The sequence below is a fragment of the Trachurus japonicus genome, chromosome 8, assembly GCF_045865225.1.
Source record: "Trachurus japonicus isolate A0001 chromosome 8, Traja_1.0".
Lineage (NCBI taxonomy): Eukaryota > Metazoa > Chordata > Actinopteri > Carangiformes > Carangidae > Trachurus > Trachurus japonicus.
In genome coordinates, this window is record NC_140914.1 from 6,948,668 (window position 1) to 6,975,425 (window position 26,758).

Consider the following 26,758-nt stretch of genomic DNA (forward strand, 5'->3'; position numbering starts at 1 on the left):
GACGGAACCTCGCGCGTGCGCAGTGCGTAAAAGGCGTAACCGCGTCGTGACGTCGGTCGCCGCCCTCTCTCCGCTGCTGAGCTGCTGAGCTGTGCACATGGACAGAAACTTGTCCTGGCGTGCCGTGTGTGTGCGTGTGCCTCCGCTCTGCGGTCAAGCACACACTCCCAGTGTTTTTCATGTGAGTATTTACAGTGGGTTTTATTTTGATCTTTAATTAAATCAGACTACTTTACTCTATTTTTGACATTTTAAGCAGGAAAAATACCATTGCTAGCTTTGTGTAATTGACCTTTCGCAAAACCCCGCCCCCAAACGGTCCAATCATACATCCTAGCAACCGTTACTATGTAGCCAAGCTGTGCTGTGGACCTTTGACAAACAAAATGTGCATAAAAGTCGGACAGTAGGAACCCCAGGAGTTTGGCTGGGGGAGTCATGCTCTGTCCCTTATTCCCAAAGCCGAAAACACACAACAGGAGTGGTGCCTACAATGGATCAAAAAGTGTGGAAGGCCCCACTCCCAGCTAAATGTCACGAAAATAAACAATCATACTTCTCTGTTCCAAGGTTAGGCTCGGCTAACGTCGAGCTAGCAAGACAAGGCTGTATGTGATGTTAGATACAGGCCTTGTAGCTTGTTACAGGGAGAGTGGAGGCTGAAAACCAAACCTGCGACCTCTGACCCGGTGTCCCAGCTCTTGTTTATGACAGATAAGGCTACACAAATATACACATTGCAACAACATATGATAATCCATGGATCGATTATGAAAGGCTTCGTTGAAAACAAATGCACAGGACCGGGAGGAGGGTTAGCAAAACAGCAGAGAAGTAACCAGACCTGCAGATGCACTAAATGATACAATTTATGAATGATAAAAGCCATATTTTGATCAACATTATGTTTACATCTAGTGACCACGTGATTTTGTAGTGGTGTCTGAATGTTTAGTGATTAATGATATTCACAATATAGTGCACTCACATCATGCAAAAGGTCAATTGGGTGTGTCGCTATATATGTCACTCAGACACAACCAAATGAGATAAAAAATAATTAAGATGTCATTAATTACACCTGTGAATCACAAGGTAAACTGTAACAAGCCGAATCATGTGATGCTACTTATTTAATACTTAAACATGTTAGAAGCATAAATAGAGCAGAGTTGTTTATCTCATAGGTTCAGATAAGCAGAACAATATAAAACATGTCAAGGTCCTTCAGTGCAGTAAGTCGGTCACATAAACACACACACACCCCTGCACGTGCATTCACTTATCCAATTTACTATTCCAAAAAAACACACACACATGCAACACCAGAATGAGATTACACTCCATTATTGCGTTACATCAATTACATTTTATTTTACTCAATTACACAGTTGTCAACATACAGAGGCACATCCAGTTCACACTGAAACAGTTAAAAACAAAAACATGGCATCAACACTGGTGAGGTTTGTTGTTGAGGTCTTTTCTTTTCTTTTTTTTCATTACATAAAAGATGAAACTGGTGATGCTGCCACATACTTTCTTTTGGACTGTTTATTTATTACTATTGTCTTATTTCTAGGAGGACTGCAAAGAGAGAGCTTTGTCCTGTTTTTAAAGGCTGATGAGCAGCTCGTTCAGAAACCCTGACAGAGATGATGTGGAAGGTAACTCAGGTCCGTCTGCGTCATATCTAATGGTTTAGTTAAAATAGACAGTTCATCACTGGGCACAGAACGACCAACAAAAACATAACAAACCAACATATTAATCATGTAAAAATATAGGCTGGCATTCACCTGCCATTTTATGGTGCCGTCACAAAAATATTCTAACCACAAATAAGCTTATTATAATGTGCATTGATGTTAACAAGAAACAAACTGAGGGAGAAAGAGGGATTATAACTGAACCACATAATGCCCTAATCCACTTAAATAACTGGGGAACAATGAGAAAAACATTGAAATGACAGATTCATGATTAAAAACTCTCAACCTCCATTTAAAACCTTGTGGGAAACGCTCCCACATTTTGCACCAGCTGAGAGAGAGAAAGAGTGTGTGTGTGTGTGTGTGTGTGTGTGTGTGTGTGTCTCCTGCAGACAGCAAATGGCAGCACCTGCCGGGAATGAGTCATGAAGTGGTCGTGCTAGACTTCTGCTCCACTGTCGTCACAAAAACATCAACAACGTTTTAAGTTTTGCGTCGAACATCAACATCTCTACATGAATAAAGCTCCGATCTACAGTATGTTCTCTGAGAGACGGCGCTACGTGTCCGTCCCTTGTTGCAAAGCTCGTGACTCTGAAATGGCACGACGACGACAATGACGACGAGAGCTGCACGACGACGACACACATGCTGGGTTAATACAACAAAGTTTGGGTGTGAGTAGCAGCACGTCACTGCTGTAGCGGCGGTGGAGGTGGTGGTCGACAGTTCTGGTTCATCATAAACTCCTGGAGCTGGAGCTTCACAGTTTCACAGGCTTCACTATTATTTACACGACTGCAGCACTAACAGGTTCCCAAAAACTAAAAACATTAAACTCTTCTTCTCATTATTTGCCTTTTATATATTAGTAGTAACATCTTCCCTATGTTAAGCCACAGAGGGGGGGCAGTGGGGGGACTCAACATGTCTACATGGACATGTGTTCAGGCAGCACGTAGGAGATGTCGTCCCACGGGTGGCGGTACAGACCCTGCTTCAGCCTCTTCTGGTCCAGGTAATGTCCTGAGGAGACAGACCAGGGACAGACTGATTAACACACAAAGTAAAGGAGAGACAACTTCTATACTTTTACACACAGCAGCAGCAGCAGCGTGTGTGCAGAGGGAGATGACGCACCGATGAATCCCATGCTGCGTCCCAGGACAAAGATGCCATTCAGAGCTCCGATTTCCACAAACTCGTCGGCTTCGTCCCTGTGGTGGAGAGAAAAACAAACGTTTTACTGAGCGCAGAAACTTCAGGAAACAAACTGAGAGAAGCTGAGAGGTTACAACTGATTCACTGTCTGTCCACAATATGTGACTGATCAATTTATTTTACATTTCTGCACTGATCAACACTTCTTTCAATGCTTTTTGTCATTTTTATGTGACTGCTTGTGTTATCTATTGATTTATGACCCTACTTATTATTTTTTACTGTCATTTTATTTAATTTTACCTCATTTCTTTATTGTAAAGCCCTTTGCACTACTACATTGCTTAAATGAAAGTTGCAAAATAAACAAAGTTCATTATCAATAATAACATTATCACCATTATTATAAAAAACTAAATGATACAGGACACATGCTTATATCAGCTAATATCCATCGCACCAACTAATATCCATTGCACCATCCATGTGACCAACTCTCCATAATCAAAGTGACCACACAAAAATAAAATTACATTAATAACTGATAACACACACAATATATAAACTACAATTTCCAGTTCTATGAATCATTCATGGCTCCCACACTAGGAAAGAGTTAAACTACATCAGAGTCAATATTCAGTGTCTCACCTTGTGAAACCATCACACGTCCTGAGCAGGTCCACGAACGCCACACCGATGAAGCCGTCCACGTTCAGGATCAAGTTGGGTTTCTGACATCACAAACACACAAATTTATGTCATTATTCAGTTATGATGAATAAAATAAATGAGGAGAAGAAATTATGGTCTGGATGATTTTACCTTTGATGTGGTGATCTTCTCCACGTCCAGAGCGTAGTCCAGCAGCGCGGTGGAGGGGAAGTGCTGCTTCACAAAGTCCTTCAGGATCTGGACCCTCATGTCTGGATTGTTGATCTGAGGAAACAGGAAAAAAAAGTTCTGTTCATTCAAAATCTTCATTCATTCATTCTTCAGCAACACGATCCCACCACCTTCTAGAGAAGTCAGTTTGTTTATTTATTTCTCCAGTCTTGATCATCTACAGCATCAAAGACTCTCTGGTTCTCACCGACTTCACTCTGTGTCCGATGCCCATGATCAGTTTCCCGTCCTTCTTCATCTTGTTGACGAACTCCATGGGCAGCATCCCGCTGTCGAACGCCTTGCTGAACTGTTTGGCTGCAGCGTCCAGAGCTCCTCCGAAGCGGTCACCCTGCAGAGTGGAGAGGAAATAAGAAAATAAAACATCAAACATCTACATTCCCTGTGTCGGGTTGTGCAGGCGTTTGAACAGAGGACGTTGAGTGGCGTCTTACGATGGTGAGGAGGCCGGAGGTGAGACTGGAGATCAGATCTTTGCCGGCTCGAGCGCACACGATGGTGTTGTGGGCGCCAGAAACAGCCGGGCCGTGATCGGCCGTCACCATCAGACACATCTCGATGAACTGGCAGGCGTAACGCGGCAACCTGCAAGACGAAAAACAAAAAGGCAGAGGAGACACGACGTGAGGATTTTGTGCTTCGCGGGTCTTGAAGAGTTTGTGGATCTGAGCGGCTGCAACGAGAGGCCGACCTCCTCTGGAACCAGAGCAGACCCAGAGTTCCCCCCAGGCCCATCTCTGTCTTGAAGACCTCGGTGATGGGCATGCCGGCGTAGATCAGCTCCTGGCCTCGCTCGTCACAGATGCTGGTCATGAAGGACGCCGGTTTACGGATCAGACCCAGCTCCTGCAGCACACACACACACGGAGGAAGAAGAGAAAATTCAACTTCACCTCTAGACCTGAATCATGATCCATTTATGTCAAATTTAATCACAGGCGTAGTGAGAAGTTTTGAGTTTTGGCTGGAAAAGTGTTTTCTGAGGTCAACCTGCTCTGACCTTTGACGTTTAAACACCAAAATCAGACTTACAAACGTCCTTTGGAGTCATGGATGAAATTAAAGGGACAGTTCAACATTTTGGAAATTGCCATAACCCCTATAGTCACAGCAGTAGGTTTGTTACCTTTAATTGTCGGTGCAAGCTGTTTTTAGAACGGCGGAGCAGAGCCGTGAGCTGCTCAGAGCTACGCTACGGAGGCTCATGGGATTTCTTCCCTCATCAAACGCATCAAATACACAATCCAACAACTCCAAAACACTCTGGTGGACAAGTTGTGACCTGCACATTCACCACGCTATGAGATAATAACAGAACGTTACGAGGTAACGTGATCTTATCCTATCCTTATCCTTCCTAGACAAATACAAGTCCAGTTGCCTACGATTCAATTCGGGAGAGAGAGAGAGAACAATGACCCGAGGCAAATTCATGCAAAACCGCTGATGCGCGTTCTCGTTAGGGGCAGTTTTTCGGCAAGCAGTCCCGAAAACAACTCTGTCTGGTAACGTTCCGTTATTATCTCATAGTAAGGTTAAGCCGGCGCCCCATGAATAGAGGCTATAGTCCTCACTGCAGACAGCCCCAGTTCGAATCCCGCATCGGGCAGCCCTTTCCTGCATGTCATGCCCCCTCTCTCTGCCTTCCCATTTCCTGTCTCTCTCAACTGTTCTATCTAATAAAAAGGCGTGAAAAGCCAAAAATATATATACAAATTTGCCAAAATGTTGAACTATCCCTTTATGAAATTCTCTCAAGATGGGACTGAAATAGCATATGGCATAATTTGACCTTTGACCTCATCAGTTCAGATGTCAACATTAAAAACTAATTTCCCAAACACACGTCCTCCTCATCGTACTCACCCTCGCCCAGGAGTAGTCCATGGGCACGGTGGGAGGAGGAACCTCCTCGGCCGGCTGGATGACGCCTTTGGTGACCAGGTCGTCATAAACAGACCTGAAGGAGGAAACACAGAGAGAACAGAGAATAATTAAAGCTAGACTCGTCCTGGTGAATCTTTATCTAAACGTGATGAGAATGTGAGTGAGCACTGACTTGATGATCTCTCCCAGCTCGTCAAAGCTCTTTGGGACGAAGGCGCCGGCTTCTTTCAGAGCCTTGTTCTTGGCCACCGCCGTCTCGGAGGCCTGGTTGGCGCAGGCTCCTGCGTGGCCAAACTGGACCTGAGAGGGAGGAGGGGATTCAAACAGTCATTAATTCTTTAAAAATTCTCTGGTTATGCAGGTGACTGACGGTGTCTGGTTCGCTGCACCTCTCACCTCTGAGGAGAACATGGTGGCACAGGTGCCGATGCACCAGCAGACCACCGGCTTTGTGATCCGGCCCTGTTTAATGCCCTGGCAGATCTTGTACTCCTCTGTGCCTCCGATCTGCAGCAGGCAGAGACGTCACACACAAAACACACACTTAACTTCAAAAAATTTTGAGAATATAAACAGAAAACATCAAGAATTAAACAGTTTGTGAATGACGCAATAGCTCTCAGATCATATTTGCTCTTCTGCATTAAAAAATGTGCACTGCAAAATAATGCAAATATCATCCAGAGCTACATTACAGTGCACTAAATCATTGTGTGTGGGTGTAAACTTCGTCTTCACCTCTCCCAGTACAACGATCATCTTGACTCCAGGAGTGTCTTGGTAGCGCAGCACATGGTCAGTAAACACAGAGCCGGGGTATCTGCAGGCCAAAGGGTCACAACATTAGATAGGTAAAGTCCCTATTTGGATTACAGCCTGCAGTTTACAAGACAAGTATTACTAATAACAAAGCTCTAACTAATACGCTGCTAAATCATACACACAGGACAGGACATAACATATCACACAGCAAACAAGATCAAAGCAATACAATACAATACAATACAATACAATACAATATAATACAATGACCTGATGTCAGTATTTGTTAAGAGCCACTATGGCATCTTTAATTTTTTGAAATAGTGTATAATATTGGTGTTGATACTAAGCCAATGCAATTATAACTATAGAAAGGGACAGGTACTATAAGTTTTTCTTCATCCTGCTCCTTTTCATGTATGGTGATTATGTATGCATCATGTAAATACGTGAAATCATGCGAAGTATGTAAACCATGAATGGAATAAATTGAAATGAAATGACATTTGGGACCACAGATATTTGATATTTAATGATTCGAGTCTGAATAAATCATTGGTTTGTTAAGAAACTGAGAACAAATGTAGGAAAAGTAGAAAGACTCTGGTGCAGAGCTTGTTTGTGTCATTTTCAACACACCCTGTTTGTGCATAACAGGCAGTGTGTGTGTGTGTGTGTGCGCGCGCGCGCGCTCTGTAGTTGTGTATGTTGGCGTCTTGACAGTGACATGCTGCATCGTTGATTTACAACCAGTTGTGCAGGTCGATCAGTTTGTCTGAGGTTGAGTTGTGGTGAGGCTCAGTGTGCACAAACACGCCTCAGATCAGATTTTAAACAAATTAAAAACAAATGAAAACAGCTTCGGTGTGAGTGCAGCAGCAGCGTCCTGCAGGTGGAGGCAGTCACACACACACACACACACCTGTCGCCTCCGATGGCCACGCCTTCAAACACGCCGTCGGTGGTGCGGGAGATGATGTTGTTGAGCTCGTTGGACATGCCTCCGGAGCGGGACACGTAGGCCACGCTGCCTGGACGGTAGAGCTTGGAGGCCAGGATGTTGTCCAGCATCCCTCCTGTGTTGCCGATCTTGAAGCAGCCTGGTTTGATTCCTCCGACCTGGAAGAGAAACAAAAAAATAGATTTGATTTTCAGAGATGGGCGGGCGGGGAAGAACAGAGAGAAACTAAATCATCTGATGAAACATGAAGCAGCACGAACAGTTGCTGGTCCGATGATGGTGACGCCCTTCTCGTCTGCCGTCTTGATGATCTTCCTGGTGTGAGCTTCGGGGATTCCCTCGGCGATGATGGCAATGGTGTGAATCTGAAATCATTAAACGGTTCATTTACAGCCTGAATTCTTTAAAAACTTTTATATCTCCCAGAGGCGCCGGCCGGTGTTTACCTGTGGGTACTGCATGATCTCCATGGTGCTGTCGAAGGCCGAGCGCAGGGAGGCGAAGCTGATGAGCACGTCCACATCTGGATGCTTCTTCATGGCATCGCTCATGTTCTTATACACAGGCACGAGGATCTCTTTATGGCCCCAGTAGAACTTCTGTTTATGGTCTCCACTGGAAGAAAATCAGCCGAGCAGGAAGTTATTCATTTACTTTTAGCTCGTTTATTGTGTTTTTGTTCCAATACAGCAGCAACAACCCAAACAGAATGAGATGAATTTTACAAAATCTTTTTTATGAATCACTCGTGAAGCATCAAAGAGGACGGAGGAGGCTCACGTGAAGGGGTAGACCATGGCTGCGACCGACGGCTCGTCTCTGGAGCAGACGTAGTCAAAGTCCATCATGCCCTGCACCGCCCGGGTCTGCATTCCCCACACTATGGACTTGGTTTGTTTGCTGAAGAGGGACGTTGCCTTGGCTACAGACAGAGAGGAGACATCACAGATTAAAACTGACTGTGAAAAAGTGTTTTCTACCACAATAAGAGATCAATATCATCAATAACAGAAGCAGATAAAAGGAAGTGGGATGCTTCAGATACCGACTGCTCCTATAATTAACCAGAAGAATAAAAACAATTTTTATTAAAGGGTTCCGTCTTGTAACGTTTGAGACAGAGTTGTTTTCGAGGCAAATACAGAGACTGCTTGCTGAAAAACTGCCCCCGACGGGAACGTGCATCAGCGGTTTTGCATGAATTTACCTCTAAAACAACTCTGTCTGGTAACGTTCTGTTATTATCTCATAGCGTGGTGAATGTGCAGGTCACAACTTGTCCACCAGAGCGTTTTGGAGTTGTTGGATTGTGTATTTGATGAGTTTGATGAGGGAAACCAAGAAATCCCATTAGCCTCTGTAGCGTAGCTCTGAGCAGCTCGCGGCTCTGCTCCGCCGTTCTAAAAATAGCTTGCACCAAAATTAAAGGTAACAAACCTACTGCTATGACTATAGGGATTATGGCAATGGGCCAATTTGCCAAAATGTTGAACTATCCCTTTAATACAATTTATTGATCCCTTACTTTTAATCTGTGCTTTTTAAGATTTTGAACAACAGCTCAGATCATGTGTATTAATATAATATATACACATTTACAAACAGTCCCATAATGATCAGCTGACTAATGTATGTTTTCATTATTAACTCATGTTCAACAGATAAAGTGGGAGCTAATATGTCCCGCCCTTGAATACAAATGACTCAATCACACCTTTATGTTGAAATAACTAAAATAAATAAATAATACGTCCTTTTCCTAAGAGAATAAGTTTGGAGTCGTGTATAGAAACACTGTCAGTTCTGTCTGGATGAAGTTTGGACTGCAGCGCTCCCCTGCTGACCAGAGAGGGAGCTATAACACCTAGATTCAGCCGAGCATGACCACCAAGATTTCTCCGTGCAGTGGTGGGTGTGTGCACAAGTGTGTATGTGTGTGTGGGTGTGTTTTCTAACCAATAGGAGCTCCAGACTTTGCCTTCTTGGCAGGCGAGCCCTCGACTCTGGCTCTGTTCTCAGAGAAAGAACTGGTCCTGCTGGACGCTGGAGTCTGGAAGTGACAGAGGGGAAAAATCAATGACTAAGACTTTTATTTTGAAATACTGCAACAGTCTACATCTACATATGAAGTAAACAGGCACAGAGAGCACATGTGGAGATGCACACAAACACACACTGCCTCTTTCTTTCTTCCTAATGGATGCCCTGAGGCAGCTGCAGTGTGTATCTGTGTCGCAGCACCACTTGTGTGTCTGTGTGTGTGCGAGCAGCCAACAAAGCTATGTGCTGCTCTTACACAACATAGCCACTGGCGATCTGGTTCACTAAAAGGACAAGACAGCAGCGAGTGAGTGAGTGAGTGAGTCTCTTCTGTTCACTTCACTCAGTCAGTGAATGCACCACGAGCTTCGCTGCACAACAACGTGAGCAGCGCCGCGTCGTCTCCGCCGTTGTCATACCGATGTGCTGCCGCTGGAGTTGAGCAGGAAGTTGGCAGTGTGCGCGGCAACGGGAGGCTGGTTGGGGATTGGCCGGTGGCCCAGCGCCATGCCGACGATGGCCGTCATGTGAGTCTCTGTGCCAAAGACGTGGATGGGGATCCCAGTGGTCTTTCCTGAGGAGAGCAGAGAGAGAGAGTGTGAGAGAAAATCTGCAGCTGCTTACAAGATTCATCCAATTACCACAGAATATCTGGAGTGTTTTCCAAAAAGTAAGAAAATATGAAACACACCAACTTCTCCCATCACTCTGAGACCCTCCTGGTAGTTGGGGCCCCCACGGCGGACGAAGATGGTGACCTCGTGCTCCTTTAGTGGCACCTGATAGTCTCTGATGGCTCTGACGATGCCCTTATAACACAAGGAAATGCTCAGTAAATAACACGTCAGTTTTCTTTTATTTTGAAAATCTGATAGACGATACTTTGTTTTTTCTAATGTGATGAACAAATGAACAGAACGACTTCTTCTCTGTCGGTCATGTTTGAACCTGGCAGTGATCTAATGATGCTGCGTTATACTGTATATATGAAAATGCTTAAATCAAATAAAGTTTCCTTTTGTTTTCAAAGATTTCCTGCGATTAAAACGACCAAATTTCATCACTACAACTATAGATATAATGTGAATATATTCAGTGTTGTTTGTGTTTGACTCCAGATTAACAGCTCGTAGTTAGCGTCGTTGTGTTAATTAAAGGGATACTTCACCCAAAATCAAGAATTCACCAATTTTCTACTCACTGTCACGCCAAGGAACGGTTTGGAGAACTTTCGGAGTCATCAAAAGCGGCGGATAGAGTTCACTTTTAAATCGTCCAACACACTATGAAACATCCAAATACCTCCATACGGCTACTGCTACAACAAGGCTAAAAACAGAGATCAATTTTTTTTTTTCCAAACAACTTTTTCATGTGGTGGCTTCAGGACACTTGGGTCAGACGAGCAGTATGGAGGTATGTGGATGTTTCATAGTGTGTGTTTTGGACGATTCAAAAGTGAACTCTATCCGCCGCCATTATTTGAAAATCCGTTGCCAGCCGGACCCCTCCTGGACGGTGAGTAGATGATTGGTGAATTATCGATTTTGGGTGAAGTATCCCTTTAAATTGCTCATATTCTACAGGTTTTTTATTGCAGGCTCTGTAAATGTGCAACAATACAACTATAAAAGATATTTAGTTTTGATACCTAAGTATTTCTTTCTCTTGTATCGACTCATATTGGACCTAAAAGATCTCAACTTGTCAAACTGTACCTTAAATGTTGCTGCAACATTTGTGAAGTTTGCGATGCTTCCACCGATGATCAAAACCTTTCCTGGAAAAGTGAATGAAACATTATATTATTAGAGAGAGGAGGACAAACATCTATTTCCAGTCCAAACAGGAAGTTTAGACGCAGCAGAGTTCGTACCGTCCACGTGCTTCTCTCTGGTCATCAGCGACAGGATGGTTTTGGCGTAGTCGTAGGTCTGCTGTTCGCTCGGCGCTCCTGAATACTCCCCGTAATTGGCCAGTTCGTCAACGCCGCCGAGGTCACAGATGGTGTCACTAGGAGGAAGTTGACACACAACAATAAAAAAAACAACACGACTTCCAGGAAAATTTGCTTTAAACTGCAGAATGAACTCTTCTTCATATACTCAAGAGTAAACAAACACAACAACTAAACGGTGCACAGAGGGAATAATTAGTCGTGGCTGATGTGTTTGAACGTCACGCTTTCACACCCCCGACAGACGGAGGAGCCCGTTCCTTCAGACTCTCACTTATTAAGAAAAAAAAACACACAACACTAGCAGCATCCCAGAATCCAATTTAGCAGCAGCAGCTGAGCGGGCAGAGTCTGAGCTGCTGCACCATCAGTCTCTCTGCTGCAGCGCCGGCCAATTACGCAAAGTGTAATCAATATAACGAGGATAAAACCAAGGGACGACTTAAAGGGATAGTTCAACAATTTTGGCCCATTGCCATAATCCCTATAGTCATAGCAGTAGGTTCGTTACCTTTAATTGTCGGTGCAAGCTATTTTTAGAACGGCGGAGCAGAGCCGTGAGCTGCTCAGAGCTACGCTACGGAGGCTAATGGGATTTCTTGGTTTCCCTCATCAAACTCATCAAATACACAATCCAACAACTCCAAAACGCTCTGGTGGACAAGTTGTGACCTGCACATTCACCACATTATGAGATAATGATAACGTTACCAGACAGAGTTGTTTTAGAGGTAAATGCAGAGACTGTTTGCTGAAAAACTGTCCCTGAAGGCAACGCGCATCAGCGGTTTTGCATGAATTTGCCTTGAAAATGACTCAATGTCTCATAACGTTCTGTTATTATCTCATAGCGTGGTGAATGTGCAGGTCACAACTTGTCCACCAGAGCGTTTTGGAGTTGTTGGATTGTGTATTTGATGAGTTTGATGAGGGAAACCAAGAAATCCCATTAGCCTCCATAGCGTAGCTCTGAGCAGCTTGCGGCTCTGCTCCGCTGTTCTAAAAATAGCTTGCACCGACAATTAAAGGTAACAAACCTACTGCTATGACTATAGGGTTTATGGCAATGGGCCAATTTGCCAAAATATTGAACTATCCCTTTAAGCAACAAGGGAAAAAAAACATATAATTGAATTATTTGCTGGCGTTTGGCTCTGGTTGTGAGGTCGGGTACCTGTACACCACCGAGGCCCCTCCTCCGGCCACCATGGTCCAGATCCGGCCTCGTGGGTTGAGCAGAGTGAGTTTGAGGCTGGCGCCGCTCTTGGCGTCCAGGTCGGCGATGTAGGCCTCCTGCAGAGAGGAAGAGGTGGGTTAGGAGTTGTTTACATGAAACGCTGCAGGGCTGAGGGGCAGTGGGCGGAGCTTCAATCAGTGCCCGACCTTCACCAGCACCACTTCATTTACCTACAATTCACTCATTGCATGTACTTGAACTGCTGTTAAAGAGCCATTGATTGGAAAACACTGGATGTCACTGCTGGTTGTTGATGTGCATCAGTGGCTGTTTGTGACAGTCAGAGCCACAGCTGGTGGCTGAGGGTGAAAAAAAAACTAAGTCCCAATCAAAGACCACCCCCTCGCCACCACTGCAGCCCAATTAGAGAAGCCCGTCTGGCTCAGAGTCAGTAGAGACAGACTGCCTGTCTCAACCAGCTCCTCAACACAGCAGCTAAAAATAGAACAAGACAAACTACATAAACTATTTATTCATTTATTTTCCTCCATATTTATTAATCTTCAGATCCATAAATCAACATAATAGGCTGATAACTGCTTTAATAGATGAGATGACATGATGCTCAGACAATGGCTCATTAACAGCTGTGTTGATGATACCTTTCCTAATTATAAATCCTGAGTTGGAACAGAACGAGCCTCAGACGTTTTCCACTCTGCATTTACTTCTGATTTGAACAACGTGTTACAAGTCAGAATCTAAAATGAGGATTTTGCTCATTTTACACTCTTTTCCTGCTGAGAGGCTGAAACCCGACACGCAGCTCGTCCTGGCTCACCTCAGGATACGCCTCCCTGCCGAACGGCGGAGGGAACTCCACGTCGCCCCACTTGGCCTTGCAGAGGTAGTCGGCCGTGGCGTCGATCTTGGCCGCCATGTCCAGCACGTACACGCCATCTTTGGTCACCACTGAGGAGAGGGAGGGGGGAAAAAAATACAATTATTATCACTCAGATTAGTCTCAGGTTACACACCTGTTTATTCAGCAACATCTAAAATATAATGACAAAATTTTATTGAAATAGTTCATTCAAAGTCTTGAGTTAAGTGACCCTTGAATTTTGACCACCAATGTCTAATCCTTGTGTCCCTGTGTGAACAATTGTGCCAAACCTGAAAGGATTCCCCTGAGAAGTTTTGGAGATATTGCATTCACAAGGCTTTGGGAGGCCACCATGACCTTACCTTAGCCACCAAACACTGAAGAGTTTGTCAGAGTACAGGTACAACCAAACGTTTTTTCACCAAATTTGAATTAATTCCCTTAAAAAGGCGTAGTTCAACATTTGGCAAATTCGCCTATTGCCATAATCCCATAAAACAGCTTGCACTGACAATTAAAGGTAATTAACCTAGTCCTAAAACTGTAGGGATTATGGCAATGGGCCAATTAGCCAAATTGTTTAACTATCCCTTTAAGGCATTACAGAGCTATTGCTGTCGTTGGGGCCACTGAATTTAGTGAGGACACCATGACCTTTGACCTTCGAGCACAAAAGTCTGCAAAAGTCTACTCAGTTCCACTTTGTGTCCGTGTGAACATCTGTGTCAGATGTGAAGAAGTTCTCTCCAGGTGTTACTGAGATATCGTGTCCAGACAGACAGACAGGGCTCCACTCTGCCCCTAAGCAGAGGCATTTTGCCCCAAAATTTGAGACGGCGCAAGTAAATTTTCATCTACTTGCACATTTGCAACCAGTAAATTTGCCGTTTGTCTTTTTTAACACTCCAAGAATCTGAAATCTGTCATTGCAGGTGTCAGGCCAAGGTGTGTGAGAATCATGAATGAAAAGGAAATGTGAATATTTGCTTTGCATGTTGATTTGTGCCCCTAAATTTTCTGTTTGTCTCCTAAAATTTTAAAGGTAGGGTTGGAGATTCTGGAAAAACGGTCAGGCCACATTTTGAAAATAGTCAAAAGTCCCAGCCCCTTTCCTCAGACTGCTCTCTGAAGTCATGCCTCCACCTTTCCACAAACGTAGGTGAAGACTCTAGTCGCGCACACAAGAGGAGGGAGAGAGACGGCAGCTTGATTGGACGTAGGCAGGACTAGACATCCGACTGGTTTTTTCTTTTAGGGGCGAAAAGCACGGATTGGTCAGAGTTTCGTCCTGCAGCTGCCACAGAGGTCTGATTATTTTCGTTCCTTTTTCCGAATACATAATGTAGCCTATTGACTACTGTCAGGACAGAAGGACCATGTCACCCAGTATAACAAAACGTGTTTCTGAACAGGATTAACAACCAAAACTTTAAGATAGACTGTGCTCCCAGTAAAAATAGTTAGTCTGGAGCTCTGCAATCTGAGAACAGAACGGCTCCACCTCCGACTGCCATCGACACAGAGACAAGAAAAACACCAATGTCAGGATGTGTACCTGAACGCCCCCCCACTGATATTCACTGTCAGTACAGTCTAAGCTTTACATAGGTGGAGGGAGGCCGGAGATCAACCCCAGGTGACCCACAACCCTCTGCTCCCTGGAGGGGAAGGAGGAGGAGGAGGAGGAGGTATGTGACATCAAAGCAGGGAAAACCAGTCTAACCCCCCCTCCACCCTCACCCCCCCTCACCTCACCCCACCACAGCCACAGCAGCAGCTGCCACGGGGCAGAAGCTGGTGCCCAATTACTCCATTATAAACACAGGCTGCCTTCATCAAACAGCAGCTGGATGAATTATTCACTTGTTTCCTGCCTCCGTGTTAAAAATGAGGCAGAATCAACGTCTTCTTCCTCCTCCAGGTCCCAACACGATGTTTTATTATGCATCGATGTTTCCTCCCCAATTTCCTTTTGATGTTCCCTCTTCCTCTTATATAACCTCATAACATATGTAGGAGCCTGCGTCAGGAGAAAGTGTTAATAACGTCGTAGGGATGTCACGATTACAGATTTTCTAGGTACGATTATTGTCAGAAAAATAATCACGATATTACGATTATCATGATTATTATGCATTAATTAATTTTGTAATTAATGTGTAAAATCAAATCTAGTCAAAATATAATTACATTACTAATTATTTACACAAAGTATCTATTAAAATATATTATTTCAAACACTTTAATAATTGGCCATAAGTCATTAATTGTCATCTATACCAAATGTTTAAGTTGATTTTAATCTTTTTTTTTATTATTACAAATGACACTGACTCAGCATTTAAATTCCTACCAATTCAATGTTACGTATGGACCAGTATCTGTGCATTTACCTTTACTTTGCCGCACATCTGCCAGTACGGTTCATACATAACCTTTTTTTGGAAAGTGACGGTATTTAGGAATCTTTACGATCAATTAATTGTGGCGTTTAATACCGCGATTAATTGTGAAAACAAGAAATTGTGACATCCCTATAACGTCGTCATGATTGCTGCTTCAGACAGAGTTTGTGGTGTCGCTGTAGAAGACACGTACCCAGTGGGTTGATCTCCAGGTAGGTGAAGAACAGATCCTCGTACAGGTTGAAGAGCCCGACGATGAAGCTGGCCAGCACCCTGCAGAGAGAGAGAGAGAGAGAGAGGACAACACAACGTCCCACACATAAATAAATCACATCAGAGCGGAAGACGACCCATCAAGGATTCACCACTAATTATATTGATTATCGACTAATCAAGCTGTGTAAAGCAACAGTGCTAAACAATCCCCTCGCCGTCAATGTGCAATATCCTTTCATGTGCTTTATGTTTTTTTTTTTACTTATCTTGTCTCATGTGATGTTTTTATGTGTTTCATGTTTTATATTTATCTTGTTTTATATGATATGTTGTATGGTACCACAGCGGTTGAATTCTTTCAACGACAATAAAGGCAATCCGTCTATCTATTCAGTGGTCTGATCTTCTTATATCTGGTTCTGTCTGTTTTATTACTTATCTTACATATAATCTGAGTTTTGACTCCATATCTGAAATTTGGGAAACAAAAAAAACTGATAATCTTGAAAACAACAGGTTGAATATTAGATTTTTTAAATGAAACTAATCTTTAATTATGACCCTGAATCCTGCATTAAAGCAGATATCAGTGGAATGTTTTTGTTAATATAAGTCCTAAATAGTCCTATTTTCCGTCAGCATCCTGCTTTAATGTAGGAGAAGTGTTAGCAATTAATTATCTTTTACATCCACAGCAAGTATTTACTATATATACACAGTTTATTTCACTATTTAAATTCCTCATGAAATAAGAACAAATTTAAATCCGTGAGTTTCAATTCTTCTTCCAGTGATATTAGATGTTGTTTTTCTTAACAGCTGCACCTGCAAAGCAAAAGTGCTAAACATTCAGTGGTCTGATCTTCTTATATCTGCTTCTGTCTGTTTTATATTAATTATGTTACATATAATCTGAAGAGTTTTGACTCCATATCTGAAATTTGTTAAACAAAACTACTGATAATCTTGAAAACAACAGGTTGAATATTTGATTATTGAAATGAAAATAAGCTTTAATTATGCCTGCATTAATGTAGGAGAAGTTTTACTTCCGCAGCAAGTGTTTATACAGTTTATTTCACTATTTAAATTCCTCATGAAATAAGAACAAATTTAAAGCCACGAGTTTCAATTCTTCTTCCAGTGATATTAGATGTTGTTTTGTTAACAGCTGCCAGTTCAGCCATGACAGAGTCCATTTCTATTTTCCACTGATAAACAACAGGTAATCATATCTCTGCAGGATTGTTAAGGCCGAGCTGGACAGGAACCAGCGCACCTGTAAATTATCTGCAGACGTGATGTTTGCCGTAAGGAGGAAGGAGAGAGAAAAAAATCTAATTTACTTCCTCCTTCACATGTCAAGACAGAGCCACAGCAGGAGGAGGAGGAGGAGGGGGAGGAAGGGAAGGGGGGAGGCAGTGTTTTTCTCCCCCCTCCTGCCTGTCAGTCGTTGTGGCAGCTCGGGCCCTTGTGTAACAGTGTCAGCCGACTGTCAGGCCTCTGACTGGGGGCCGGGAGGAACCGCTGCCCCCCAGACCCAGACCCGGAGTGACTCAGCTCCCCAACATGTCGGATTCTGACGGGAATAAAAAAATAAGAAAAGAAACAAACAACGGAGCCAAGTGCTGCTCCTGAGTGCATTTAGGGGGGGTGAGAGCGGTGGTTGGCAGAGTGATTCCTGGGGCGGCTTCTTCAATGTCAGCCAAGACAGTGAGTCCGGCCAGAATCGGTCGTCATAAGAGAGATGGATGGGAGGGAGGAGGGAGGGGGAGTAGAGGTGGGAGGGGGGTTAGCCAGTGCAGCGTACCCATCAAAATAAAGGGACACGCTCTGAATGTGGATGCTGTGTATAAAATAAATATATAAATAAATAAAAAGCAGGGGGTGGGGTCTGATCGAAGAGAGGCGAAGCAGAGGAGGGAGTTTGTCATTTGTCTAATGGAAACCCTCCTCCTGCCCCCCCCACCCGACAACCCCAACCACCCCCACCCTCCTGTGTTTACTGCCAATATCAAAGTGCTGTCAGCGAGCGACACCCTGTTTTTCCTCCAGTGGTCAAGACTCAAACCTTTTTAGTAGTTTAACTGTTGAGAGACGTCTCTGTTGTGGTTTTTTAAAGCACGGAGTACAGAGTAACTGCTTCAAAATATAATACTTTTTATCTGTCATGTTCTCATTTAAACAGTTAATTGCTTCAAAAAAATACCTGCAAATTTTGGGGTACGAGACTGAAAAAATGCCAATATAATATATTTTTGAAGTCAAAAGACTCTGCTATTTGGACAGGCTTTTAGTTAGGGGTGGGTTTCTATGGGTTTTTATGACAACCTGTTTTTGCTTTAATGTTTTTAGTTTTTATGTACCTGTTTTTAAATGTGTGTCTTTGTTTTATACTTTGTATTCAGCTCTTTTCTGATTTTACTGTGAAGCACTTGCTATTGAAATAAAGTTTACTTACTACTTACAAATGCACTTTCACTGTGTTGGCTTAATAAAATATCATATTGTGATTGTGTTAATTTTCATTGTACCAAACAAACATTTTCGTCTTTTCATCTTGTGAATATGATTTGTTGTGTAGCAACACAACGCCATAACGGTGTTGACAATACACAAGAATGTTGTGACACATTTCACCCATCAAGATGAATTGCAAGTCATCCATTGATGTGGTTATTGCACTCAGCCATGTTATAGTTTCACAGCCTTAATAAAAAATCCAAGATTACTTAAGCAACGTAAACTCATAAAATTAAATTGTAGTTAGGGACATTATCTTTATATTATCTTTACAGGCTGTAGATATAGACTCCTTTATCTCCACCTCACCCTGTTATACAAACAACAAACACAAACAAATCTCCTGTACGCTTCAGGAAACTGCATTACACCTTATCTGATATTACAGAAATACTCTGTTCACTTCCTGTTTTAGAACGTGGCCTCATCATCGACAGCTACTCACTCCTTCTCTCTCTCTCACTGACTTACGCTTTCTTGTCGTTCTGTACGTGTGTCAGCAGCTCTTTCTTCACCAAGTCCTCGCTGATCTTTTCATTCACACCAATCAGCAGCTTCTTCGCCTTGGCGTCCACGTCCCCGACGTCCACCCCTCCCTCGTGGTGGAACAGGACGTAGTCTCCCTCCCGGGTGGCGTAGATGCAGACGTAGAACTCCTCCTCCTGGATGGATGGATGGATGGATGGATGGATGGATGGATGGATGGATGGATGGATGGATGGATGGATGGATGGATGGATGGATGGATGGATGGATGGATGGATGGATGGATGGATGGATGGATGGATGGATGGATGGATGGATGGAGGAGCATTGAATTGAAAAATATGTCAATTAATAGATGTCTTCTGGTATTATTATTATTACTAGGCTATTATTATTAAGAGGGATGAGATGTAAAGGTTGTGAAAAAAGTGTTGTACCTGCTTATGTGGCACAAACGGCTCGATGAGGAAGTTCTTGAGAATTCCTTTGGCTTTTCCCACCTGGGGATTAAACACAATATAATTTTCAAAAAAAGAGGATAAAATACATATTAGACTGAGCTTCCATTGGGAAAACTGCAAATGCCCTCTGATCTGCAGACTGCTCATTAAATTCAATTTGATGCCGTGACTCCTGAGTCGTTAAAAAACACAGTTAATAGACGTTTCTGGAGAAAAAATGAGACAGGTTGTGATGAAGGGAAGAAGAAAATGTCGTCGAGTATTAGACTTCTGCAGGCAAAGCCCCGCTAACACGACACACACAGCTCATTTGGCGGAGCTGTCACTGTTCCCCTGTTAAAGGCCAACAGGCACGGAGTAACCAGGGACCGGCTGAGAGCAGTCAGCCGGAGAGAGAGAAGGAAAAATATCATGAAAAGGGAAAGAGAAGAGGGAGTTGCCATTTTGAGGCCAATGATGGATGGAGGGAAAAAAAACGAAACAAAAATAACGGAAAGTCTATCTGATTGGAAAAGGACACGAGGGGGCTGAGGTCAGCGCAGATAAACAACACCTCTGACTGAGCCGCTCAGAGAGAAGAAAAGAGGAAGCATTCATGTGGTGATGCTATTATTAATACGAATGATTCCGTTTAACCACTTGTGGTGATAACGTGATGCAGCGAGAAACCTGTGAATTACAGGGAAGAAAATAAGTGACAGGATGTTGAAATGTTTAAACATTCACAGCTGCTGCTATGCGACTGTTCCTACGTGCTAGTTTTTAAAAAAACAGGAAGTAATTAGTCAAAGATACTGTATATGTACATCCTAGAAATGAATATGAATAAATAACGTTTTATTCCCTATAACAAGACTAAGATTGTTGTATTAGGTTTCAGATTTACTCTATTATAATGCTCCTTTTAAAGGAAACAGGCAGATATTTACTTTATCCCCTAAACCTAACAAAAAAAGAAAATAAATGACAAAGCTAACATTTTGAAGCTTATAGGTTTAATGTTTACAATGTTTACCATCTAATTTATCCTGTTAGCATGCTAACATTTGCTAATTGGCACTAAACTAAATTACAGCCGAGCCTAATAAATAATAATTGTTAAAAGTGTTGAACAGAGTTATGTTTATAGCAGCTGATAGATGTTAATGTTGTTATAACTCATCCAGTGGGTCACATCAGTGTGTGAACAAACTTTAACAGATGCTATGTTGACCATCTTAGATTAGCGTGTTAGCATGCTACCATTCACTAACTGCATTATTACCCGTTATGATATGTATTTAAACCAGTCTCAGTCAATTGTGTTTTAATGCCAAAGTACTGGACAGAGTTAAATCTATGGCAGCTGATAAATGTTAAATGTTGTTAATCCAGTCTCATGATAATTCATCTGTGTGTCTTCTTTAACTCTAATGAATTACTTTCCTCTCTAGGGGACAACAAAAATGACACAATCTAACAAGCTGAAACTCTGCAGTTTGTCTATTACACAGCTGTGGCTTCATTTATTCTTATTTACTGCCACCAGCAGCAGACGACAGTTTCATCTCATCTGTGAAGAGACACATCCACACAACCCGAGTGCTACACACACACACACACACACCAACACACACACACTCTTCTTCCTCTTCAGTACTTTATGGTCCGTCTGTGTCTCTATAACTTTGCTCCTGGTTTATGAGGCAGAGCGGCGTCTCTGTGGCAAAGTGATGGATCTTTTCGTGCTGACTGGATAAATGGAGCGACTGTTTATTCACTAGCTGCTCTCGCCTCAGCTGACTGGACCGATTTACAACCATCAGACCAACACCACCGAGCTCCTCAGCAGCAAACCTGCACGAGCACCAGGCAGAAACATACACACACACACAGACCAAATGCACCGGTGCAACAACAAAAAAGAAGGTGGGGAGGGAGGGGAAGGGGGGTGAATGAAAGGGCAACGGGAGGAGGAGGGTCTGACAAAGCACTGGGATGATATTGATCGGAGGAGCTCAGAGCTCAGATAGAGGGGAGGGGTGGGGGTAACAGCAGAGAGGAGGGGAGGGGGGTGGATGACGCACCATTGTCTCTTTCATCAGTCGGGTCTTCAGCCAGTCTCTGACGCCGTTCAGGTCCAGGTTGACGCCGACCAGGCCCAGCTTCCCTCGCCTCTTGATCAGCTGGTCCGGCTTCACCACCAGCCTCTGGAGGAAAAACAAGACAACAAGACGCTGCGTCACCGCGGAGCCGCCACTGGAAACCGATACTGAACATTTAGAAACCAGCAGCAGAACAGAACAGCTGCAGTTGTTTTAAACCTTATTGTTTTTATATCATCCATCATGATGATCTGCAATCTCACTGAAATACAGAGTTTTAAAAGCAGCAGATAAAGCCAAACATGTTTTTACAGATGATTCCTCAAGCTCTGCAACATCCACATGATGACACAACAATGTGTTTTAACAATTAATTTACACTGGTTAAAGAACAAACCATATTATTTTGAAAGAACTAATGAATGGCAATAAAGAAAACTGGTTTATTGGTTTTGCTGATTACTGATTTGCTATCTTATAGTGGGATGTATTGATGTTAAAAAGCAAATACAGATATTTTGTAGTGTACGTATTAACACTTGTTTGTTTGGTTAGGCTTGTTTTGTTTTTTGGTCCTTGGTTTTTTTGGACAAATTTGCTCTTCTTAAGTTTAGTCCTTGGATTCAGATGGAGTTGAAAAGTGTAGTTGAGTTTTTCCTATGACATTTTCCATTATAATAATCTGAAATAAAGCAGCAATTCAGTAATTATTAACAGTCTGTGGCAGATTAATTGATAATTAGGTGTGTGATTAGTTGCAGCCAACGGATTCAACGGAAATTAATTCTGTTTCAGACTGAGCCAAATGTTTAAAGTCTCTGATCATGGATACAGCACTAGGATGAGCTCCACAAAGTGCATTAGAAAAATTGCTAATAAAGCTAATGCTGCACTGGTTGGTCCTTCTTCTTCTTCTTGTCTTAATTCACTGCATGTGGCTGCCAGTATGTGTTTATATAGCCGTGTTGTCACTCAGATATCTCGGTGTTTAAACATCCCAGGCTGATAGATAATATCCATCACCTGAAATCTGAACTGCAAATTATTCAAGTAGGAATCTGTCGTATGGATCACTCCCTGATGGCACGAACGTGAAATTACACCCAGCGACCCCCAGCTACCTCTCACTTGCGACTCAGATAAAGAGAATGACTTATGACAGCGGAGCCATTAGTATCTGGGAGCGGGCCAGTCAGCGGAGGAGCAGCGGGACGAGGGTGAAAGTTAATGCAATTTCCTAATCAATCCAATGGCAGCACGTATCTCCGTGTATCTGTCCTCTGCATCCTCCTCCTCCTCCTCCTCAGACCTCCCAGATAAAACCCTCCAGTCGTGAGCAGATGAGTCATACACTGATTCAATTACCTGCTATTAGAGCCGTCGTCTATCTGCTGCATCTTCACTATGAAAACCAAGATTAAGAAGTCTAAAAATTCCTCCTCTGCGCCGAGTCGACCTTATGACCTCTTACAGGTTCTCATGCAAGTCAGAGCTGCTGGATCACGGTGACGTCAGAGAACAAGCGCCAGGAGACATGAGGCCACTTTACGGCCGTTTTTTTCCCCCCACAGGCCTTTAAGTGAGACTGTGACATTTATGGGCGATAAATCTGGGGTCTTTCTCTTTTTTACTTAGTCACGATGTTCGATGTTCGTCACCGTCTCGCCGCTCTTACCTCCGTGAGCAGCCATGGATGCTCCTGCGCCAGCCGGTCGAAGTCGGTCTCTGCCGTCACGTTGGCGTAGCGGAACCGGTTCTGTACGGCCGCCGAGGTGCAGATGTGTTTGTAGAGGAACTCCTTCCCCGTCTGCTCCGAGATGGCTTTGGCTGACATGTCTGGTTCAGTCTAGAGGACGGGAAGACAGAGAGAGAGATGATCAGATGGGCAGCGAGATGTGGATGAAGGAATGAAAACAGAAAAGCAGACAAGTGATGGACAGAGACAACAAACTGCAGCTGCTCTCTGCATTCGCACGAAGAATAAACAACAAGAAGCGGCTGTTAGAACTGACAGTAATTTGTGTTTTTCCCATGAATTGTATTAAAAAACAGGAGAAAGTTGTTGAGTGACTGAGACATGATCTAATTAAACTGCACAGAATGAAGTGAGACTGCTGGAAAACCAGATTAGAGACGTCTGTCACATCTGCACAGTCCAGTTCTCTGTTTCTCTCCAACACAGTCGGCCTCCGTTTGTTCCACCTGCACAGTAATGAGCCACTTGTTTGGCCGTCGCACAATCAGAGTCTAATGGAGCAGCAGTGAGTGTGTGCATGTGTGTGCAGAGCTGCAGAGGAACCTGGGTCTGATGTGGTGTGAGCTGATATTAGAGCTGGAAACGCAGCCAAGACACATGGACTGATAAGAAATTGATTTTTTTTTATGGTGCATGGATTCCTCTTAAGAGTTGGAACGTGACAAATTCAATAACCTGTAATAGCAGCTGAAGTTTATTACAGCGGGCGGAGCTGTGACCTTTATTCTTTGTCCAAATGTTTCACACAGCGACGTCACACACACACCAGGACATCCTGGATTTAAACTCACACCATCAACAGTGATGAATTATACGACTAAAATCTTTATGTTTCTGTCTTGTTGCTGCACAGATGAAAACATTTGCACATAACATGAATTAGTTTTGACTGAACTCAGAGAAAAAAAATGGGATAAATGTTTCAATTGTGATTTGAAATGACAGAACTTGCAAAAAAGAAAATGCCGTCATAGGATCCTCATCTTTTCATATCAGAGCAAACACATTTAACTGCTCCTGAAATCTTGCAGCCTCGTCTGATCAACAAGAATATTATGTACTTGTTGCAAAAACCAGGTTTTTACCAAGAAGAAAAATGGTCGATTCAAACCTGGAGCAACAACACAATAATGTTTTTGCATGTTTTAACCCTTTACATCTCTAGTTTCATTGCATAGAGGTGGATGCGTAAGATCGCCTAATGATGGATGACCTCATGCATCCACCTCTTCCATCTCAACAAATATAACAAGTCATTTTTTGTCAAATTCAAAGCAACTATTTTGTTTTTTCAATCTTCCATTTACCTTTTCTAAGGCTGCCCTTCAGCACAACGCCTAAAATGTTAAACGTGGCGTAGCCTCAGTCTCCATCCATCTACAGGTTGGTCTGATAAAAACCAGAGATCTGCCATGTTTTCAGAAACTCTCATAGATCGTTCACCGGATGGACCACAGGATTATGAACCTGAAGTCTGTTGATAAAACGCACCTGACTCCCTAGACCCCAGAAAGTAAATGTTGGAGCTTCCCAAACAGACTCCAGAGCTGAGAGAGGAAGCAGCCCGACTGTCTGAGGCTCTGAGTTTCTCTAATTACCTCCTCTGACTGTGTAACCTTGCAGGGATGGAGAACTACCTGCTCTGCCTGTGTTTCATTAAACTGAAAGCTCAGTGTGGACCCCCCCACCTCCCACTCCCCCTCTCCCCCATCTCTCTTCTCTGGCAGCCATTTCTTAACTGGATTAATGGGACTGTCATGGACCTTTCCCACTATTGATAATCGTGGTCCCTGAGTCACCGTGGTGCTGCTGCTTCGTTTATCCACAGATCCATCCATCCATCCATCATGCACTACTTTCTCAGTGCAGCTGAGATATTACACATCATCTCTGCTGCACAACTACAACACTAAGTCCATATGACACACAGTTATTTAATAAACTGGAGGTGATGGATGCTGAGAGAGGAGCTGAAATCAGATTAAACAACTTAAATACAAAATAATGAAGTTTTTTTTTTTAGTTGTTGCAGCTTTAAGTTCAGATTCAACTTACAAACTAACAGTTAAACCAGTTTGACTGAGTCACTGAGTAGCAGAGGAGAAGAAGATTTCTGCTGCCAAGTGATTCATTCATTCACAAACCGGTCAGACAACAATGCATTGTCTTAGTAGTGTGTGTATTTCTCTCTCTCTGTGTATTTGTGTGTGGGTTACAAATATCCACACACACACACACATACACATACACACTCACTGCTTATTAAACCTCCCATTAATTAACAATGAAGCAGGAGGAGTGGGGGGTTTAACACGGCTCGTTCAACTTGTCCCATCCTCAGTCAGACAAAGAGGGAAAAAACTAGTTAGTTAGAGGAAGGCAGGAAGCAACACAACATAAAACACTTTCTTTAAAACTTGTATTTTCTCTCTTTACCTTTCTGTCTCGGTGTGGTTGTTGTAGTTTTCCTGCTCCGCTGGATGTGAGACTTTCCTCCGCCGCTGCAGCTGCTCCACTCTGGCCGCCGTGGAGTCAGAGCCGTGGTGCCGGGGAGCGAGGCTTGCTGGGAGTTTTGTCTCCACCGGTCATCTGCCGATAGGCTGCTCGGCCGCTGATTGGTCCGATCTGTAACGTTCTGTTTTAGATGCATTCAGGGGCGGTAGGAAAAATCTGTCTGACGAGCATCTTTCTAAATAATTCAACCCAGATGACGAGGGGAAAGTGTGAAGGTTTTTTTTTTTTTTTTTTTAAAGAGTAACTATAAATCTCCAAACCACTTTTTTCTGCTGAAAACAAATATATTTGAGTATGTAGTAGTGTTGTTGATTGATTCTGGTCCAACTCTTGACATTTTAGTCAAAATATTTCAATTTTACAAGTGTATTTTGTTGTTTTCTTGATAATTCAATAGCCTATTTAGATTAATTTTAATATAAATACAATTCTTACTTCTGCTTTTACAGCTGACCTACTCAGTCTCTGCAGATTCAACATTAAAACACAGACACCTCTCTCTGCACTCTTAGTTTAACTAACTAACTAACTAACTAACTATTCCTTTACAGTTCAGAGGGAAATAACATCATTTTTATTTATTTGACAGCTTTGGTGTCAAGCTACTTAACGAATTAAATGTTTGTACACAAACAAAAACTGTAAGGAAGTTCAGATCAACAGTTTGTGAAAAAATGAATTTTAAAATAATAATAATATGGCAGCAAAATATAACTAGCCTATTACATATGGCATAATAACTATTTGTTCTCACTTTTGTCAATTGACTTTCTCAAGTTGTATAACCCTAACCCTTACATCTAATGAATTATTTTTATTCTGAATGGGCCACTCATTCTGAATTTCTGTAATTAATCTCAACAA

General features: G+C 42.9%; 1 protein-coding gene across 1 annotated transcript; it reads right to left on the reverse strand.

Annotated features, from left to right (window-relative positions):
* Window positions 1-1,346: 1,346 nt before the first annotated feature.
* aclya (ATP citrate lyase a) lies at window positions 1,347-25,949 on the reverse strand. The gene is made up of 28 exons (XM_085783499.1): window positions 25,817-25,949; window positions 23,300-23,470; window positions 21,607-21,729; window positions 19,517-19,579; window positions 19,065-19,255; window positions 16,048-16,127; window positions 13,405-13,535; window positions 12,561-12,679; window positions 11,306-11,442; window positions 11,148-11,209; window positions 10,121-10,238; window positions 9,849-10,003; window positions 9,346-9,439; window positions 8,170-8,311; window positions 7,836-8,004; window positions 7,650-7,754; window positions 7,351-7,547; window positions 6,405-6,486; window positions 6,063-6,173; window positions 5,839-5,966; window positions 5,646-5,739; window positions 4,471-4,625; window positions 4,214-4,364; window positions 3,967-4,110; window positions 3,699-3,812; window positions 3,525-3,607; window positions 2,853-2,929; window positions 1,347-2,738 (listed from the first exon to the last, which is right to left on the reverse strand). Exons 2-28 carry the CDS (start codon window positions 23,456-23,458, stop codon window positions 2,644-2,646), a joined length of 3,279 nt encoding a protein of 1,092 aa, XP_085639625.1. The 5' UTR covers window positions 23,459-23,470; window positions 25,817-25,949; the 3' UTR covers window positions 1,347-2,643.
* Window positions 25,950-26,758: the final 809 nt, after the last annotated feature.